Below are 12221 nucleotides of genomic sequence, written 5' to 3'. Positions count from 1 at the left end.
AAGGTAAACTATAATACGGTAGCGAAGTGTAGAGATATCGGAGTGTAGTTATATTTTTGTAGTAGATTTATTCACGAACACCAAATGTACAGCAAGGGGAATGCTTTTGATCCCAAAAATCACTCCGCCGGTGTCCTTGGAAGAGAGAAGAAAAAGAAAACCACCAAATGCAAGTTCTATAGTTCAGTCGATGCAGTATCATCAAAATGCGAACGCCGAAAACAGAACAAAACGGGGCAAAGCAAGAGCTGCGAGAGAGCGTTCGATGGTCGAGCGCATGCATTATAAAATTACAGAGAGGAGGGAGATAAGGGGCGACAGGATTAGGAGTCTTCGGAGTGTCGTCGCTCGTTGACATCACGAGCCATGCGTTTTCCGAGCTCATATGTCGATATCATGATAGCGCAGGCGGGCGCCACTTTCAAGCAGCGGGCTGCCCATCCACTGAAGAGTCCGGCAAGGCCTTCCTCGCGGAATATGTGCATGAGAAACTTGGGTAGAGAGAGCTGTTCCGGGACAATAGGCTTCGGAACGAGAGTTGATCGGGGGGAAGGAGAGACATGGTCATCCATATGCCGGAAAACTTGTTGCCGTGTCTTTCCAACATCAAAAGGTGTTGTTACCAGCGCCGCTACTGATCCCGAAGTGGCACCGGCAATGAAGCTATCGACAAAGGCGGTCGCGGTCGAGACGTGCTCTGCCTCAGAGCCAGAAAGATGAGGCGCGCTTTGCCGCGCTCCTTCCAGGCCTTCCTTGACCTTCTCATAACCCCACCAGTAGAGGCCCGAGAAGGGCACATCGCGCCACATGGTAAGAGACAGACCTCGCCAGAGAGATGTATATCCTTTCACCCGGGTCATTTGGTACAGGCCTTCTAATGTTTCCTTGAAGTGTCCAGCGCCAGTTCCCGGCGTAGCTTGGAGACGAGTCCTGAACATTTCCACGGGACTTGTGGCTGATGCGGCCGCTGTTCGAGCTATCGCGCCAGCGGCAAAAGGTGCATAAACATCCGAGACTCTTTGTTTAATAGGACTCCGCTCATCGGTGCGTAGCCAATCATACCCAGCGAAGTAGATAATGTTTGCCGGAATGCCCATCATCAGAGTCGGGCTGAGACCTCGCCACAAGGCAACCATGCCCTCGTTGCGGGCGATTTTCCGTAGTCCATCGAAAGTTGATGTAAATGTCCGCCTTTGTGTTTCCTCGACGGCGCAATCCATGGCCTGGGCGCTGAATGCCCCGCCCTGCGGACCCAGCATACACATTTGCGCATTCTCTCCAACCCAGAAGACCTCTCGACAGCAGGCCGTTATTCCAATGTTCGGGGGAAGCTTCTTCAGCGTTGAGGTGGTATAAGAGGTATATTGTGATGGGTTGACGCTCTTAACGGTTTGGGACTGTAACCGGACGCGAACGACATCGAGAGGAGTGACTGATTTAGGGGTTAGTGAAAAGCCTCGGGGGGAAGGTATCGCGATCGGGAAAATGCAGACTCACCGAGCAGACCGGTTAATATGTTGCCTGCCGAGGCAGATATCATGCGCTGGCTAGCTGAAATATCACCATGTAGAGAAGAGGCATTTGCAGGAGGCACAGAGCCATTCCCTGCTGTCGCCGTCATTGTTGAAGGGTCGTCAAAATGCGACGTCCATAACGCCTCCGCAGAGGAGTCGATCTCGGGCCGGTTCCGAAGATGAGATCCAGGGCCAGCTGGGGAACGTGTAGAAGATGAGATATCCAACCCGACGGGCATTCGATCAGACAAAGCCGATCGTGAGATTTAGGGAGGGTGAGAGAAGTTTGGGGTAGTGTACAGAGATGGGAGTTGAGAGATGAAGAGAGAAGAGGTGCGTCACCGGGAAGTTTTTCGGGGATTGGCGGGTGGCGGAGGACGAAGGGCGGAGGGCGGAGGAGATAAGCCGGGGTGTTCTGATACTCTCAGGACTCTCTCCAACTACAACTCTTCCCTTTCACACTTCACACTTCACACTTCAAGCTCAAGCAACACAACCAGGATCTTCAGAGTCAATGGCGCTCGGAAATCCTTCATTCGCTCTTCCTTAATTGTTTTCTCCCTTCGATCTGGTGGATCCCTCGAGGGGCTTATCTGTCTAATCGATCTCCGACACCGGACATCGGCGCCCCCGCCATGACGGACAACGCGGAGCTTGAGTCGTTTTCGTCGCGAGTGGCGCGAGGAAGTTTCTCGTCGATCAAAGCCAAGGTCTCAACCTACCCCTCAGTCTACTCAGTCCGCTCAGTCCACTGCGTCCGCCCCTCCATCCGCTGCGCCCGCCCCGCCCCGACTGCCTCTGTACCATGAAGCTTCTCACCGCAAAGATTTGGAGGAAGAGGGGGAGGGGGAAGAGGAAGAGGAAGATGGACCCCCACCGGCCGCTTTTGATCCGGATGGGCTGGCACAGCAGGTTGGAGAGCTGAGTGTGAACTCAAGAAAGAAAGAGGAGGAAGATATCTTCATCCGAGGAGAGGAGGAGGAGCCCAACTCAGCCTTGGAGCACTTCGAGCGGGCGGTTGAGAAGGAGGCTGCAGGAAATCTTGGTGACAGCCTCCAGCACTACCGCAGGGCATACCGAGTGAGTCGAGCCGGAGATATGGGCTCAGGCATGATCCATCCTATATATACTAATACCTTGATCAGCTCGACTCAGCCGTCGATAAGACCTACCGCAATAAGCACTATTCCCATGTGTGGAAGAAGCCCGCCCAGCCCCCTCCCAACGAGTCAACTGCAGTGCCCGTGACGGCCCCAGCCCCTGCTGCTGCTGCTGCTGCTGCTGACGCCGAGAATCATTCTACTGCCGAACTGATCGCTTCATTTGCTCATCTACCCATCCCGCAAGCCGAGCCCTTGATTGAAAACACCCCACCGCCCCCATGTCCTATCGCGAAAGTCCCCTCGGAGGTATTGATCGAGATACTAAGACATGTTGCTGTGCGGGATCCTGCGACCTTCGGGCGAATGGCCTTGGTGTGTAAGCAATTTGCTTATCACTTTGTGCATCAGCAAAATATCTGGAAACACCTCTGCCAGCGGCCTGAGTTTGGCTTCGATGGGATGCAGTATACATTCTCTTGCGATACTCTTGGACAGCCCATATACACCCTCAGTGGACAGCGTTACACACCTTTCCCGGTAGGGACCCCTTTTGGAGATTCCGCAGCCGCTATCCTCCTGGAGCCAGGTGTTCCAGTCCTACCCACGAATCCGATTCACGGGTATCTACATTAGCACGGTTAATTATATGCGACCCGGAGCGGCCTCGGTCTTCCAGACCGTCTCATGGAATAGTCCCATCCATATTGTGACGTACTATCGCTACCTACGCTTCTATCCAGACGGATCAGTGGTCTCACTACTTACGACAACCGAGCCAGTGGATGTCGTACCGCACATCAGTAAAGAGAACATGATGGCCGCAAGGGCTATCAAAAAGGGTGGCCACCATCTACGGGCTTCCGAGATTGCCAAGGCCCAACCCGGAACAGCAGACTACGTTCCTCCAGTTGCCATGGATGCGCTGAAATACTGCCTTCGTGGGCGCTGGCGCCTGACTCCCCCCAGTCCCTCTCGAAGATGGTCCTGAAGAAACAGACTTCTCCCCTAGACCAGGCCAGGAACCTACATCAACTGATCCTCGCAATCTTGTCGTTGAGACGGAGGGGCCGGCCTCACACTACGTCTACATGATGCATCTGGCACTGCGATCGCCGACAGCATCAAAGTCGCACGTGAACCCGTCGAAGAATACCAAACTTGTTTGGCAGGGATTTTGGAGCTACAATACGATAACTGACGATCTAGGCGAGTTCACTCGTCGTAATGACCGGCCATTCGTGTTTCGCCGAGTTAGAGGCTGGGGGCTGCATTGAATTATGACTGATGATTTCCACGTACAACGAAAATAGGCTATGCAGCTACATACACACGAATACAGAGAATAGATTTCTTTACCTAAACCTGCAAGCCAAGTACCTCGTTGAAGCAAAGTCGGCGAAGTCTTATCGTATCACATTTCATACCATCTTCAACAAAGCTTCAAGGTTCCCAACGATGGTTTGGATTAAATAAAACAGGCTAAGTATTCACATGGTGCAAAAGGGAATGGGATATATACACAAAAGAACATCGAAAGAAAGAAAAAAGTCAGTCTAGGCACGGATCCATCTAAGTGCGCCAATTGATAATCTGTTCCTCATCATCGTCAACAATAACAACCATCCACACACCAACCTCACCATTACTCGCATACAAAGGTGTACAGTGAACCCAGCGATTACGGCCTTCGGTGCTAAACCGCGTAACCCACTTGATTCGCGCTGTCACACTGCGCCCTTGCTCCATCGCTTGTACGAGTTCATCTTTGACCGCGTTCGAACTGCCGATTCGAGAGAGGAAGGACGACTGGAGCATGCCGGGGATTTGGAGAGAAGGTGATGTGAAGAGAACTTTTAGGGAAGGGTAGGGACGGACGAGGAGGTACTATTCAAGATCAGAGCTGTTAGCAAATCGCACTTCGACATCTTGGGGATGGTAGATACGGAGAGGCTGAGAGGACAGAGAAAGACCTACATTCTCGTAAACACCAGCCAAAGACCCACGCAGTAATGGCGACTTGAGATCTCGAAGACGAATTGCCTCCGCCTCACTATCAACCGAGCCACCACGCTGTAACCACTGTCGTCCCCCGCGCACAGAAGTTCTGTTATTTATTGGTTGGAAGAGATCTCCACCATGCTCCTGTACAGCGTTGAGCTCGCGCGGACTGAACAATTCGCACATCTCTTGAAACTCGTCCTTGTGTTTCTTAGCTGGTAGTTCAGCCACGCTTTCCTCGTCTGGGTCTCTGTAGCGTGATTGCAGTTCGATCAGTGACTCCATCTGTGCACCATCTAGGGCAAGGCCTGAGACATCGATTTGTGCGCCGATGAAGTACTTCACGCGGCCTTTGCTGTCGCAGAGAGGGGCGCATTGGAGGAGATTCATGAATGGAGAACCATCTCGGCGACTGGTGAATGAGTTAGCTTTGAGCTTCTGTAGATATGAAACCGGCTGACATACTAGTTGAGGAAAAGCTCGGAATGATGTCGGCAATCTCGAAGAGCCTCTCTGATTCTCCGAACACTATTAGGGTTTGTCTTGGGGCCCTGGAGGAAACGGCAGTTTCGCCCGAGGACGTAGTCCATTCCGTACTGCGTTGTGCGATGGAATTCTGTGATGGTAAGAACTCGCCAGCGACGAATCAAAGAATAAAGCTGGACATACCTTCTGATGCAAAAATAATAGGATTATCCGGTCTAGACGGATCGGTCAAACAGAAGACTTCCGCCAGCGCATTCGACGTTTCGCGAAACTTCAGTGGCAATGTGCCACGCACTCGCTCTTCAACAATCTTGCTGGTAATGGTGATACACCTCGAAGTTATGAATGCAGGAAGTTCCTCTGCCGTCAACGCTCTAAGCGCATCTGCAACTCGTTGTTCGAGAACCTTATTGACTGTGGTACCAACAGCGTTATTCGATTCCTGAACTATCTGTACAGCCGGAGGTGGAATGTCGGTGGACAGACGCACGAGCGCATTTGCATATTCAATCGCTTTGAGCGCCTTGGCTGCATTGAGGTAGTATGTAAGGGTGGAAATGGAGCGGGGACGCTCCTCAATTAAGAATTCGCGAAATCGCACGAGATACCGTGGGTTATTCAAAATCGATAGCATATGCTCTTCTCCGAACATGACATCTGTGAGACGCTCAAGCTTGTGTAGAGGCGCATCGACACCGTCCCATGGTGCGATTAGGTCGTAGCAAGCTCCTTCTTCATTAATTGGGTTGAATTCTTCTGCGCCGTCATGAGGATTAAGCTCTTGGAGGAGGGGGTAGTCGTTATCTGTGGTGACCAGTTCGCTGGCCGTGACATGTCGACGCAGATTCTTTACTGATGGCCTGGGAGTTGGATAGATTTCTTCTTCAACGATTGCGTCGAGGTTCTTCCCGTTCAAGTTCCCTGGTCGACTTGGTGGCCGAGGAAAGTCGTCGAGAAGTTGTTCATCATTTCTGGTCTCATTAGCTCCTGGGCTCTCCACTATTTTCTTTCATTCTTCCATGATAACCCACCGTGAAGTTCTTCCGGATTCTGACACCCATTCGTGATACTCGTCAGGCAAGCTCTCTGAAAACGAACGCAGCGACTCGGCGTCGAGGCTTGTCAATCCTTCGTTCAAGTCCGTGCGATCCATAATTGAGGAAGGGAAAAATGCCGGAAGGACAAAACAAAGAAAGAGAAAATTCAACGACAGTTCGACCTGCAGCACACACACACAAAAGAAATGGAGGGTAAAAGCTGGGGAAGGGCTCACCTCACCGTATTTAATAGATCTCCCAGCTCCTACATCAGCTTACGACCAATGGAACTGTCTCGGATTGATGCATCAAGTGATCGACGAAATCCACTGGGACTTTTGCTAACTTTTTCTATCCTCTGCATTTTCACCGGAGAACCATGCGATTGTGGGCAAGAGAAAAAAAAAACAATGACTGTAGAAATAGGTAGGTCACAAAAGGACCTCACGATCGAACGATCGATCGGTGTGGGTCGCGGCAAACACCCCACGAGATCGGGGTCGATCCAGGACCGGTGATGCAATGGCGCAGGGGCGGAACCTGTCAAGCTGTTGGCGTGAAGAGGACTCGGTGATCAGCGGCTAGTCTATTGATTTTTGCGTTCGCGGATGGGACTTAAGGTGTTCTCTCTCATAGCGCCGCATTGATGCTGATTGGGTTCCCCCGCTTTGGGCCGTTTGGATTTGATACATCCATCACGCTGGAAGGCAGCCATGCGGCGAACCCGGGGCTTACTTTGATTATCGGTAGCAGTGGGGACAAAAGGCTTGCAATTAAACGGGAAATGGTAAACGGTGGATGGTATACATTGCGTCGCGTCGTGTCATTGACCATATGGTCGGCAGGTAAACCCCCCTTCGCTCAAATGAGATCGTCCTTTTGACTGTGGTCTGATCGCAGGTGTGGTCTCGATCGCCCTCTAGCTACCCCCGACGGTCTGGAAGGCTGGCGCCCCTTCTCATATTCTTCGTACTCGCCAAATTGACAGTTTCTTTATTGCCTTTCAGCCTCGAGCTGAAAAGGTTGTGGCGCGGTGATCTTCTCGAATCCGCCCTGTCAATCTGCTCAATATGGACCGTATTCTGGACTTTCCTGGTAGGTCTATTGTACACCGTAACCCTATTTGTACTCTATACCTATATCACTCCCCCTTTTCCTCCGTCCTGCTAGGTAATCTCGCTTGGTGCCCCAATGTCTCAATCGCCTGCATGAACATCCTCGAGCCTCGATGATGTACATTCATTATTCTTTACATCGAGCTAGCTAACTCAAAAGGTTTGGAGCTGGGCCCAGTCATCCAAATACAGTATATTAATATTGTCGAGCTTCCAAAGCCGTTCATCCTAGTAAATGCTATTTATATCATGGAAATAGTCATGACACTTCCAAAGTCATTTCGGAGATTATCATGGGTACAAATCCTATGACACAGAATAGAACGATTCAGATACTTGAATACATCTGAATGAAAGGGATTCTCAATCGCTCCACCGAAGTCTTCTAGCAATAAATTGTCAGTCCTGTTAGCATCGCAACACCTACGGATGTCAGGTCGAAACTCTATCTGGGCAACCGTTGGCTTCATTTTCACTTGCTTATGATCCATTATAAAGTCGGGGTTTTGAAATGCTTGTCCACCGGGTGGCTGCAGTACATTGTTTTCTCAATCGACCTTCTGATCTCAGATGCCAAATCGGGCCAATTGCAGCCGCCCACGAGCCAAGAACCGTGACTCTTGGTTCAATGTGGGAAACCCCATTTTCTATGGCCGCAGGGTCGTGAATTTTCAATTATTATTCGATATTTTTATATCTTGACGTAGAGTTCGGGTAATATGATGCCCAGATGTGTTCAAACTAGTAGTTACCAGTGTTTTAGTAGCCACTCTCACGTGATCATATAGTATCAATACCTAGGTATATATCTGCTCAGGGGGACAAAACCTTCCAAGATTGGAAATTATCCTTCACGTCCACAACGTCAAGATCATTTGTGAATCTGGGTTGAAGTTACTAAGTTTGTATATTGTCGAGCTTGATGCAAGATATTACAAAACACCCTTTCAACCTTTGGAAGTTTCAGTTTCCATTCACTGTGATGAAACCACAAGACAGATTCTACTCCGAGGGCCAATGATACTTCGGCCCGAGAGAAAACCCCTTGACCGGAGCACACTGTAATGTCTGGGATTGGGATCGACTCTGCATGGTTAAGGTCAAGGGCACCGCCAAGCTAATTTCCCCCGGATGAGGATATAGAGGTCCCGATTCTGGCACAATTCGCGGATTACCTGTCGCCAGAAGTTCGTGCAGTTACCGTTGACGAAGATGGACTCCTTGTTGGAGTCTCGACTGACCCTGAAGAGGATGATACTCCATGTTTTGCATATATCCCCTTGTCCGCTGCTGGATCACTTGCCAATTACGGCACGATCCAATACTCTAAACTTCATGAGCTCGATCCGCTTGGACCAGGTGTTGATCTCTCATCATATGAATATGAATCCGGGATTCCTCAGAAGGTTGCCTTTAAATTCAACCTTTTGGACAAGCCTTTAAGGCTAAAGATGGCCTGGGATGAACTCAAACTTCTGAAAAGTCTGCCATCCCACCCTAATATAGTGCCATTTGATCGTGTTGTTCTTGAGGACGCATATTTATTATTATTGATCTATATTTTCGTTGCTGGTAATACTGTACACTATAGTACTAAGTTTATGGCCGCCCTGGGGCGCTCCACAATAATTTCCATGGGTCCGGGTGCCAAGCCTTCCTTATCGATAACAACGGAAATTTGGATTTTTCGATGGGATCGCAGCCTCCAACTTGAACCTTTGCCAATTATTCACACCCACAATGCCGGAGCGGCTGAAGACGTACTTCGGCGACGCCGAAAACGAGCCTGCCCAGCAGGTCTCAAAGGCTGTTCCCGACCCCGCGCCCGAGGAGGCCGGCCGGAAGAAAAAACGCAGCAAGCGGAAGCGCGACCAACCCGCCGACGAGGAACAACCACCGCGCAACCATGAACCAATTCACAAAGAACCCGTTAAAGCCCCCTCACCAGTGGTTGAGAAGGTCGTACCAGAGCCAGCGGAACGCAACGGCGAAATAGTCCAGCAACAAACACTCAGCAAATCCCAACAAAAGCCCAAATCAACATACCAGTCCAAACCCAAGACCTTAGATTCCAAGACGAATTTCTCCTCCCTCCGCGAGAAGGCAAATAACCTTTACGAACAACGCAAGAAACTCCCCATTTTCGGCCATGCCGACGAGATACGGCAGAAGCTCCGGGATCAAGATGTGATGCTGCTGGTCGGTGAAACGGGTAGCGGAAAGAGTACGCAGATCCCGCAGTTCTTGGTCAATGAATTCTGGTGTCGACCGACCGATACGAAAATTACAAAGAAGGATGGCTCGGAGAAATTGGTTAAGGTTGGTGGCTGTATCGCTATCACGCAGCCTCGTCGAGTCGCTGCCATCACGCTTGCCCGCCGTGTGGCCGAGGAAATGGGGACACCGCTGGGTTCTTCGTCGCCGGCGAGTAAGGTTGGATACTCGGTACGATTCGATACGTCGACTTCGCCGAGTACTTCGGGTCAAGTTTTTGACGGAGGGAATGCTGCTACAGGAGATGCTCCACGACCCGTGGCTCACTAAGTACAGCGCGATCGTGGTTGACGAGGTCCACGAACGAGGTGTGAATGTGGATCTGGTGACGGGATTTTTGCGCAATTTGGTATCCGGAAACAAAGAGGGCAGAGGTGGTGTGCCGCTCAAGGTGGTGGTTATGAGTGCTACGGCAGATATGGAAAGTCTCCAGGGCTTCTTCCAAGAAGGATTCAAGCTGGAAGTGGAGGAACAAAAGCGCATACAGAACGGGTCCGCGAAGGCTGAGAAGGAAGACGAGAAGGTCAAAGATATCTCGGTTTGCCATATCAAGGGTCGCCAATTTCCCGTCAAAACAATCTACTCTCCCGAGCCCGTGCATGATTTCGTGGACGCCGCTCTCAAGGTGATCTTCCAGATCCATTACAAGGAGCCCATGCCTGGTGATATTCTGGTCTTCCTGACTGGTCAAGAGACCGTCGAGGCCCTCGAACATTTGGTCAATGAATACGCCATTGGCATGGATCCGGGTCTACCCAAGATCCTGGTCCTTCCACTCTTTGCAGCTCTCCCCCAAGCTGCTCAACAGCGAGTGTTCATGCCCGCACCACCTCGCACACGAAAGATTGTGCTCTCGACTAACATCGCTGAGACGTCCGTCACTGTTTCGGGGGTGCGATTTGTGGTGGATTGCGGAAAGGCAAAGGTGAAGCAATTCCGGTCGCGACTGGGACTGGATTCCTTGCTGGTGAAGCCGATCTCCAAATCCGCGGCCATTCAGCGAAAGGGTCGTGCGGGTCGTGAAGCCGCCGGCCAGTGTTTCCGTCTATATACTGAAAAGGACTATCTGACCCTCGACGAGACCAATACCCCCGAGATCCTGCGATGCGATCTGAGCCAGGCACTCCTGAACATGAAAGCGCGAGGCGTCGACGACATTGTCCGGTTCCCCTTTCTCACTCGCCCACCACGCGAGACACTTGAGAAAGCTCTCCTCCAACTTCTCAATATCCAAGCCCTTGATGACACTGGCTCGATTAGCAAGATTGGCCAACACATCGCCAAGTTGCCGCTGACACCAACGCTGGGACGTGTACTTCTCGCGGCAGCGGAACATGGCGGCGATTGCCTGACAGATGTCATCGACATCATCTCATGTCTTAGTGTGGAGAATATCTTCCTAAACGCCAACTCGGAAGAAAAGAAGGAAGCCGCCGAGACGGCCCGACGCGATCTTTACCGACGCGAGGGTGATCATCTGACAATGTTAGCGACGGTGCGTGCCTACGCAGCCGAGAACGCTGATCGGAAAGCGTGGGCAGAGCGGCATCTGGTCTCGCATCGGGCGATGCAGTCTGTCATGGTATGTATTCATTCTGTGTCATTTGTTGATTCGAGAGGAAAGGGTCGACGCTAACCCGCCCGCTTCACTTAGGACGTCCGCAAGCAACTGCGCACGCAATGCCGACAGGCTAAAATGCTGCCGGCCGACCAAAGAAATGACCACTTCCCGGACCCCTCGCCGATTCTCATCCTGCAAAGCTTCCTTGGTGGCTTTGCAACCAACACCGCTCGTCTAGTGCCGGATGGCAGCTACCGGACAGTGGTTGGCAACCAGACCGTTGCAATCCACCCGTCTAGTGTACTATTTGGCAAGAAGGTTGAGGCGATTATGTATAACGAGTTTGTATTTACAAATCGCACCTACGCACGCGGAGTTAGCGCCGTGCAGATGGATTGGGTTGGGGAGGCCTTGGCTGCCAGTGGTTAAAGTCCATGGTCAGACCACTTTGGTCGAGTTGTCGATAGGAGGAGTAGCAGTATATACCCCGATAAGTGAGCGAGTGCCTGTATTCTATCGAATCTACACATTATAGCCGTAGACGATACCTTACCTCAGCCTCTTCCTGTTCCTGTTTGTTCCTGGTATCTGAGCGTAGACCACCTTGCATCCCCCTCCAGCCCCAACAGGAGGCAAACGTCGGTCAACGTCGGTCAACGTCGGTCAGGATGAAACGATCGACATACTTGGTCGATCCGTCGCCACAATCTCTCCACGTCAGACTTGTCTAGTCCCAATTGGGGTGGTGCGCAGGGCAGCGAGGCCATCACACGCGAGCAGTCACATTGGCCAGGAGTGTTCCTCGCGTTATCAGGCTGAGATGATGATATCTTTTCGTTGATTTCCCCCTTAAGCACTGTAAACAGCCCAACTTGAATCTTTTCTCGACAGTTGTACCCTGTTATACTGGAGTGGTCCGATACCGCATCTTGCATCATCCGGGACTCCACACGGGCAACCTTAGGAAAGCCTCCACTCTTCGACTTTCACTTTATCAACGCATCATCCACCAACCTTACAAGTTTATTTCCCTCCTCCCCTGTTTCCTTGTACTTCCATATTGTCCCAACCCTTTACCTTTACCTTTACCCCTTCTCTCTGCCCAACTCATTCAACACATTCCCCCTTCTACT

General features: G+C 51.2%; 5 protein-coding genes across 5 annotated transcripts; 3 read left to right on the top strand and 2 right to left on the bottom strand.

The window, feature by feature from the left end:
* Positions 1 to 323: 323 nt before the first annotated feature.
* On the bottom strand, positions 324 to 1753 carry N7509_009461 (putative mitochondrial carrier protein; the record flags this gene model as incomplete). The annotated part of the gene is made up of 2 exons (XM_056634098.1): positions 324 to 1432; positions 1498 to 1753. 2 exons carry the CDS (start codon positions 1751 to 1753, stop codon positions 324 to 326), a joined length of 1365 nt encoding a protein of 454 aa, XP_056484718.1.
* Positions 1754 to 2149: 396 nt separating this feature from the next.
* Positions 2150 to 3891, top strand: N7509_009460 (putative F-box protein (Pof7); the record flags this gene model as incomplete). The annotated part of the gene is made up of 5 exons (XM_056634097.1): positions 2150 to 2224; positions 2262 to 2594; positions 2660 to 2989; positions 3159 to 3555; positions 3614 to 3891. The coding sequence occupies 5 exons, from the start codon at positions 2150 to 2152 to the stop codon at positions 3889 to 3891; spliced, it is 1413 nt and encodes a 470-aa protein (XP_056484717.1).
* Positions 3892 to 4186: 295 nt separating this feature from the next.
* On the bottom strand, positions 4187 to 6254 carry N7509_009459 (uncharacterized protein; the record flags this gene model as incomplete). Its single annotated transcript, XM_056634096.1, has 5 exons — positions 4187 to 4501; positions 4592 to 5027; positions 5081 to 5231; positions 5285 to 6093; positions 6133 to 6254. The coding sequence occupies 5 exons, from the start codon at positions 6252 to 6254 to the stop codon at positions 4187 to 4189; spliced, it is 1833 nt and encodes a 610-aa protein (XP_056484716.1).
* Positions 6255 to 8343: 2089 nt separating this feature from the next.
* Positions 8344 to 8759, top strand: N7509_009458 (kinase-like domain-containing protein; the record flags this gene model as incomplete). Its single annotated transcript, XM_056634095.1, has 3 exons — positions 8344 to 8352; positions 8390 to 8612; positions 8737 to 8759. The coding sequence occupies 3 exons, from the start codon at positions 8344 to 8346 to the stop codon at positions 8757 to 8759; spliced, it is 255 nt and encodes an 84-aa protein (XP_056484715.1).
* A 234-nt stretch (positions 8760 to 8993) lies between these two features.
* On the top strand, positions 8994 to 11517 carry N7509_009457 (putative ATP-dependent RNA helicase (Hrh1); the record flags this gene model as incomplete). Its single annotated transcript, XM_056634094.1, has 3 exons — positions 8994 to 9681; positions 9728 to 11109; positions 11182 to 11517. The coding sequence occupies 3 exons, from the start codon at positions 8994 to 8996 to the stop codon at positions 11515 to 11517; spliced, it is 2406 nt and encodes an 801-aa protein (XP_056484714.1).
* Between the last annotated feature and the right edge of the window lie 704 nt (positions 11518 to 12221).

This window comes from Penicillium cosmopolitanum (genome assembly GCF_028827165.1).
Source record: "Penicillium cosmopolitanum strain IBT 29677 chromosome Unknown utg000009l:1.0-9042332.0:1.0-9050551.0, whole genome shotgun sequence".
Classification (NCBI taxonomy): Eukaryota; Fungi; Ascomycota; class Eurotiomycetes; order Eurotiales; family Aspergillaceae; genus Penicillium; species Penicillium cosmopolitanum.
Note: the sequence above shows the minus strand (reverse complement) of the source record. Positions and strands in the feature narration are given on the sequence as shown.